Source organism: Pongo pygmaeus, chromosome 17, assembly GCF_028885625.2.
Source record: "Pongo pygmaeus isolate AG05252 chromosome 17, NHGRI_mPonPyg2-v2.0_pri, whole genome shotgun sequence".
In the NCBI taxonomy this organism is placed as follows: Eukaryota; Metazoa; Chordata; class Mammalia; order Primates; family Hominidae; genus Pongo; species Pongo pygmaeus.
In genome coordinates this window covers 89577251-89585422 of record NC_072390.2, presented here as the reverse complement: position 1 = coordinate 89585422, position 8172 = coordinate 89577251, and the positions used below count along the sequence as shown (strand labels likewise).

Sequence of the window (8172 nt, the reverse complement as noted above, 5' to 3'; positions counted from 1 at the left end):
GTGTTCACAGACATATTTCAAGTATCTACAATAATGGTTGCACATAGCAAATACTAAAATATGTGTCAAATGAAAGAATGAAGGACTTTTGAGAATAAAAGTTCTATGAAGCACTAAGGACCTAAGGTAGTTTACATGGGTCCAGCAGCAAATGTATGTGAAGAAATGGAACCACAGAGGGAAAGAAATTTGTAATTTATCTAAGCTTTTCCATTCCTATACAGTCACTCTGACAAATGAAAACTACATCTATTAGAAATACCTTTATTATTTTCAATTTTGAATAAGACACTATGTAGCGTACAACAATGTGAACATTTTAAACATCAAAACATAAGGACCATGACATTCTTAAATATTTATAAATACTGACTATTCCTAAGTATCAATAAATACCCAATATATTAGCAGTTTCAGCATAATACCCCATCATATGCAATTTGAAAACAGAGCAAAATTGGTCAACTGGTTAGTCAAATAAAAGCTAATCATTATCAAGTCCATTTTTTTTTTACCTTTTTACTACAGTAAGCAACAAATGCAAATAAAAATGTGTAATTATGATATATAATAAAAATAAAAACAAATATAGTAAGCAACCAATACTGTGAAACCTAATATATGAGTATATGAGAAGCACTTTTGCATTCTTAGAAATATGATTCTTGGCATTTATTTTGACATTGCCATAGATTTTTTAAAGTAATCGCTGATTTCTTCAGCTACTGGACATAGGCAAACATAAAATTATTTGCTTATGGTTTTAAAATTAAAATGGTTCTAAAACTAATGCACAATTGGAATATAAGAATAATTTCTGGGGGGAGGGTGGTCCATACTGCATATAAATCACCAATAACTTACACAAACAAGTAAAATGTAGCTTTCCCTAATTAGATTTGGAATTATCTTGGCTTCCAAAAATTGCAATGTTTAAAATAAACCAAAATCTTAATTGATTTCTCTGGTGATTCTGAACACAGAAATTTGATCTAGAACCTCTTCTTGGAACATGAAATATGAAATCAACAATCTATATACCTATCTATATTAAATCTCACATATACATATATGCATATATTTTTATAACTTTCATTAGGATAAATATTGTAAGATGAAAATAAAACCTACTTTATACAAAAAAAATACACTAATATTAACATGGCAGGTTTTGCCATGTAGGTTAACATTGATCTAACTCAAGTACTATACTATATATTCTAAATTTTAGACACCAATGGAGTATAGGAGGGGCTATCAAGATTATTTATATAAAGAACTGGAAGATGTTAATACCACTTCAGCAGTGGATGTATGGTCTTCATTATTTTGCTCAGTGTAATAATAAAGTAAGGGTCCATTACCTGAGGCCTAGTGACTGGGCAGTAGCAGGAAGGTGGCCTGGGAATGTACGGAACAGTGGGGAAGGCTGGTTTGAGGAATGATTACATGCTATGGATGACTGTGCTCATCAAAAATGCATATTTACTAACGTTATTTTCACCATAGCCTCATAAACAAAATGACATACCACCCTTTATAACAGTCTACTAGATATCTATAACACAAACTTTGGAATGAGAAAAGCACACTCAAAATGGGCTTCAGACAAAATGCTTATCCTTATGAAAATGGTAAAATAATTGGGAAATAGAGATAATTCTGGAAAACAGAAATGCTTACAATAAAGGTATATAGCAAATTAATTAACTAAACACAATTTCAGGAGCAGGAGTTACATTTAATGTTTGAAGGAGAGTTTGTGTTTACTTTTGCTTTTAATTGCAATGGTTTAGTAAAGTGGTGGAGACAATAAATCACATTTACAAAATCAGAGTTCAACTTATACTTGGATCTCTAGTGGCTATCTTTATGTAATTATTGTTTCAGTGGAATAGCCATTGAAGATTTTGGTTTCTTTTAAATATATTACAACAATTATATAATATTTTGTATATCAAACATATAAAATGTTTGAAAGCCAGAATAATATTCATTGTCTGAGAAGCTCCACTTCTGTTTGTCTTTTTTTCAAATGTTAGATAATTTATTTGTAATATGGACTAGAAGATCATTCTGGACATATGCTTCAATACATACATATCCCTAAGTCTGTGCCAGGAACCCAGAATGAATTTGCTTGAGACTAGACCACCAGCACTCAGGGGCTCAGGCCATGGCTGTCTCATCCATTTCTGCAGTGGACACAGTGTTTTCCCCACTGCCTGGCACACAGAAGATGTTAATGAGTACTGGTGGACACAGAAATCTCCACCCCAATAAAGGCTCCAGTTTTGTTGAGAAATAGGTTTTACATTTATTCAGGGCTTCCTGTTAGTTTGCATATAAAAGCAAAAGTGAAATTTAGTGAGCCTGCAGAGATATAGTAGAGATCCCCAAAATGTAATATATATACACATTCTTTTTTCTTAAAAAATATACTATATCTTATGTTAGAAATATATACACTTTGGTGTTTATGGGTAAAATCATATGATGTCTTGAATTTGCTTTAAAAGATTATAGCAAAAAAAAGCATGTCTGTGAGGAACAGATGAAACAGTGACAAAATATTAATAACTGGTAGATCTGGGTGATAGGTACTCAGAGGTTCTTCATACTCTTATCTGTGCTTTATGTGGTTTGAAAATTTCAATAAGGGCAAAATAAAGATATTTTCAACTATGAAAACTACTGTATAAGATCATTGGATATTTTGCAAAGATCTGCAGGAGACTATTTACATGACATTGTAATAGTGAAAAGTTGGGAAGAACTGAAGTGTCTATCAATAGGGGACTAGTTAAATACAGAAACCCACATACAACAAAATGCTATGCAAACAATAAAAAGAAACTGTCGAGTGAAAAAGGGGGTTCCACAGCAGTAAGTAGAGCTGATTTCATGGTCACAGGAGTGTGAGAGACGTCTGGAAGAGTGTTCATCCTATATTCAGAATGGTCATCTCTGCAAAGAGAAATTACAGATGGTTTTTTACTTTTTTCTTGAAACTGCTCTGTACTACTCAAGTACAGGAGTATGTATTAATTTTATATTTAGGGGAAATTATTTTCTATAATGATTCCTGTTACTGGGGGCTAAATAATGTATACACGTGGACATAGAATGCAGAATGATAGACAGAAGAGTAGGGGGTGGGAGGGGGGTGAATGATGAGAAATTACTTAATCAGGTACAATGTACATTATTCCAATGATGAATACACTAAAAGCCCTGACTTTACCACTACAATACATGCATGTAACAAAGTTGCCCTTGTACCCCACAAATTTATACAAATAAAATATTAAAAATTTTATCATTCTTTCTACCTGATGAAATTATTTTTAAAATTTAATATTTACTGACTTTGAGACAGGGTCTCACTTTGTCATTCAGGCTGGAGTGCGGTGGCAAACACAGTTCACTGCAACCTCCACCTGCCAGGCTCAAGCAATCCTCCCACCTCAGCCCCCGAAGTAGCTGGGACTATAGGCATGCACCACCACACCCAGCTAATATTTCTGGCGGGGGACGGAGTCTCACTCTGTCACCCAGGCTGGAGTGCAATGGCATGATCTCAGCTCACTGCAACCTCCACTTCCCGGGTTCAAGTGATTCTTCTGCCTCAGCCTCCCGAGTAGCACATCTGGCTAATTTTTTTTTACTTTTAGTAGAGAAGGGGTTTTGCCATGTTGCCCAAGCTGGTATCAAACTCCTGATCTCAGGTGATCCACCTGCCTCAGCCTCTCAAAATGCTGGAATTACAGGCGTGAGCCACCGTGCCCAGCCCTAATTTTTTATCTTTTTTGTGGAGACAGGGTCTCACCCATGTTGCCCAGGCTGATCTGGAACTCCTGAGCTCAAGCAATCCGCCTGCCTCAGCCTCCCAAAGTGTAGGAATTACAGGTGTAAGCCCCCACTCCTGGATGACTTTTTAATTTTAAAAATTGTGTCAGGACTTAAGTAGTTCAAAGTGGGAAAGTGCTATATTTCTAAAACAATATGAAACCCAGAATAGATTTCATTTATTTCTAAAAATGCAAGTAACATCTTAAAGGCACGTGCATTTTTCCCTCAATCACCTACTGAGTGCATTAAAACGTTAAGATGTCAAAAAGTACATAAAATACAACATCATAACGTATATAGGAATAGACTCAAATACTTTTTGATTAATTAAAATCAGGCTGAAAATTCTATTAGTTATAGGAAGAAATAGCAGTTGGAAAAGAAAATGTTTTCTAGTTGGTTCTTAAAGAATCTGAATTGAAAGTATTCCAATAGTTCTATGTAAAAAAATAACTTGTGGGTATTTTAGTAATATGTTTGTTCTTAGAACAGAACAGATGGCAGAACAAAATAAAATGTAATTTCCAGATGTATCATGTTGTAAATTCAGTGCCATGAACTCGGCATTATTAACTGAGTATCAAGTTTAAACATAGCCAGCACTGTAGCACTTTTGGAGTAAATTTTAACAAATGATTAACCTTCGAAACATCGTTTAAGGTTTATTATCTTGGGTAGGTATCCCAAAAAGTGGATATTGTAGTAGCTGTTCAAATCTTCTGTTTTTGGATAGTCTGCTGCTGCTGTGTGAGCTCTTCCTAGTCTGCAAGGATCTCCAGAACAGAGTGAGGGGGAGCCCACAGTGGACCATTTGCACCCATCCCTCTTTGAAGTCATTACAAAACAGCTGCTGTGTATGGTCCTTATTCAAGGAGTGAACTGTTCCCACCATGTCCTATTTCTTTGCTGATTTTACGGTTTCAAGAATTTAAAAGTAGCTGCTTTTCACCAAGAGGTTGGGGACCCCTAAACTTGGCAATCCCAATTCAGCTAATGTAAAAACAAATCAAAAGCTATCACTTCAGTTACCTGGTAGATATTTCCTTCTTTCAGGTCCATGTTCTAAGCATTAGGAATGATGAGAGATTTCTTAGGTTTTGATTTATGCGAGTCAAGTATCTGTATTAGATTGAAGAATCACATTTTGTTACAAATTAACTGCATATACTTACAGTTGCTCTAGGGTAGATATTCTGTTTATTAATTAGTATGGTTCTAAATGATCTTGGGGAAATCATTTAATTCCTTATTTAGGGGTTTTAAAGGTCTAGCATATGATAAGTAGTGCCAGATTAATTTTTTTTTTTTTACCTGCTTCTTAGAAGAACTGGATTGGCCATAGTGCACAGTATTGGAATGATGCTTCTTTGAAGTTTTGGAAGACTCTGGACATAATTTTCGTTTAGACCTGTGGGCTATTTTGCTTACTATCAACCTGTGGTCACTTGTACCAACTTCTTTAGCTTGATTTTCTGATTGCTGCTGTAGCAGTCGGGGATCTTCGGTTTCTCCATCTGATTCAAAAATATGTGGCTGTCTTTTCAGTTTTAGTGACCCATGGCTTTTCCCTAAAATTTGTGTTATACATTTGCCTGTTAAATTTTCTTTTCCTTTCATTTGGAAGTCAACAGCACTTTTTACCACCCCTAAATTGTTATTTGACACCACAAATACTGCACTATTAGATAGTTGCTTATTTTTGTTTAAACTCACAGTCGATTTTCCACGAGAAGAGGGAAATTTTGTCATATTTTCAGAAGACTCTGTATTTTTTTCTTGCAGAGGTCTGGAATTCTCCTGATTTAAATTGTTAGCAGCCTGCATCTGAATGTTACTATTATATCGGTTTTTTATAGCTGGACCTAAATTCAGTTTGTCATGCTGGATCATACTAGTTTTGAGTGAAAACAATTTAGATTGTGTCACAACATGCTGTTTTCTTTTTGGGCTGCCAAGTACTGAGGTATTTTTGTTCATTTGTAACAATCTATTTTTGAAAACTGGTACAAACTTAGGGGTGATGTTGCTTTGGGAGCTAAGATCTGTGTGCTGAACTTGAGTATTTCCTCTGTTGGGCGTTAATACTTCTGAATGTACTTGTGGAGCCCTGATAGACAGGGATTTCTTTCTACCCTGAACAGACTCTGGCTGGAGATGCAAAGCGGAGAAAATGCCTGATGTTGGCTGGCTGACTGAAAGCTCCACCTTGTGGTCCACTGCTACTGAACATGGTAGAAGACTTTGAGCACAGGCAGGCTTTCTGGAAGTGGCTTCAGTCAGAGATGCCCTAAACATTTTTTTAGTGGTCAAATTGGGTGGCTTGACTTTGTGTTCCTGAAAGGATAGAGATTTAAAAAAAATTAAAAATGTTAATAATGTCCTTAATGGGAAAGAAATAAAATATAAAGTATCATCCAAATAAGAATATAAAGCAACACTATGATTTACAGAACAGGTAAAGAAAAACAAAATAAAAATGAGCCTTCTGGTGGAAATGTATACATTTCTTATGGTTTGTATCCTCCTTTAGATACTATCCAAGATACTATCTTAAGATAAAGGTATATACTACATTTCATATAAATCTACCATAAAAACCATTCACACAGCTACCCATTGTCCTCCAAACATGCTCATGCTGCTGCCTTGCTCACTGAACAAGGTATGGCCTCCTTCAGATACTCAAAGTCCCACCTTCTCCCACCCATCAATCTACCATAGAGTGACTGTTTTTCTGCCAACTCTCCAAGGATCTGCTATCAATTAAATGATATTTGTCACAAAAAAATAGTACAAGGTAAGCTCTCTTATCTTTTAGTGCACATCTTCCTAAGTAGGTACCAGATTCTTCCTACATCTTCCTAAGTAGGTACCAGATTCTTGGAGGGTAAGAATCATGATTTATTTACTCTTACATCCTTCACAGTTACTAAAAATCCTTGTTGAAAGAAATTAATGAAGAGGTGGCTGCATCTATACTAGGCCTTTAGGAATAAGTGGGATTTTGACTACAGGGAAGGCGCTATCTGTGTCTTAATCATGTTTATTTTTTCACTGCCTACCACAGTGCCTGGTACCTGGTAGCAATTCAGCAAGTATTTGTCAAAGAAATTTGTCAGATACATTAAAAAGAGCCAAGCGTTTACAGTCTTTTAAAGATGAACTGTGGATACACACACATACACACACAAATAATATGAAATTTACCATTTTAACCATTTTTAAGTGAACAATTCAGTGGCTTTAAGTACATTTACCACTGTACTGTGTTATATAACCATCAATACTATTTCCAAAATTTTTTTTTCATTCCAAACAGAAACTTTGTACTCTGTAAATAGTAATTTCCTGTTTCCTCTTCCTTCTAGCCCCTGGTAACCTCTATTTTACTTTCTATTCTATGAATTTGCCCATTCTAGGTACCACATGTAAGTGGAATCATACAATATTTGTCTTTTTGTGTCTGGCTTATTTCATTTAGCATAATGTTTTCAAGGTTCATTTATATTGCAACATGAGTCAGGACTTATTCCTTTTAATGACTGACTATTCCACTGTACTTATATAGCATATTTTATCCACTCATCTCTTGGTGGAATTATTGTCTTTTAAAGTACATATCTTGTCCTGTTGTCTGTAAAAGAGTGATAGGTAGCAATAACCTGAAACACTGAACACCAAGTTCTTTTCTCACTTTCCCCATCAAAACACAGGTTCACAGCTTGAAATAAACATTTTAAAACTGCTAGGAATAATATGCAAACTTGAATGACTGGTTTTTCTCTCCACTACTGGAGGTTCCATTGTTGAATTAGGTTGAGAAGAGAATAGGAAAGATTTTGGGAAATGAGAGTTGGAAATAGGCACAAGTAGGAGACTAATCCAATTATCTATTAGGCATAAACAAATCACACCAACATTTAGTTGCTTCCAATAATAATTATGTTATCATCTCTCACTATTCTGGGGGTTGGCTTGGCTTAGTTTGGCATCTCTCATGCTGTGTGGTTAGATACTCTGCAGCTGGAGTCACCTTGGAGTCACTTCCTCTTTCACATGTGATGCGTGATGCTGGCTGTTGGCTGGAATGCTGACAGGCAGTCTCTTCCTGTGCTGGGGATCTCTCACAGATTGGGTTCCAAGAACAAATGTCCCCAGAAAGACCAGGTGGAAGCTGTTTCTCCTAAAGACCTAGCCTCAGGGTATGTTGCATCACTCTGTCATAGGGACATCCAGACCCAAGAGAAAGAGACCCATACCTCAATGGGAGGAGTATTGTCCCGTGACCAAAATGATGTGGAGAAGGAAATTCCAGGAAAC

General features: G+C 35.7%; 1 protein-coding gene across 1 annotated transcript in view; it reads right to left on the bottom strand.

Moving 5' to 3' along the window:
• Positions 1-250: 250 nt before the first annotated feature.
• Positions 251-8172, bottom strand: part of C17H18orf63 (chromosome 17 C18orf63 homolog) — a 43782-nt gene continuing 35860 nt past the window's right edge. Inside the window, exons 12-14 of the mRNA XM_054461404.2 lie at positions 5164-6186; positions 4882-4971; positions 251-2967 (exon numbers count right to left, since the gene is read on the bottom strand). Of these exons, the coding sequence (XP_054317379.1) occupies positions 4915-4971; positions 5164-6186 (1080 nt within the window). The 3' untranslated portion in view covers positions 251-2967; positions 4882-4914. The remainder of the gene's footprint in view (positions 2968-4881; positions 4972-5163; positions 6187-8172) is intronic.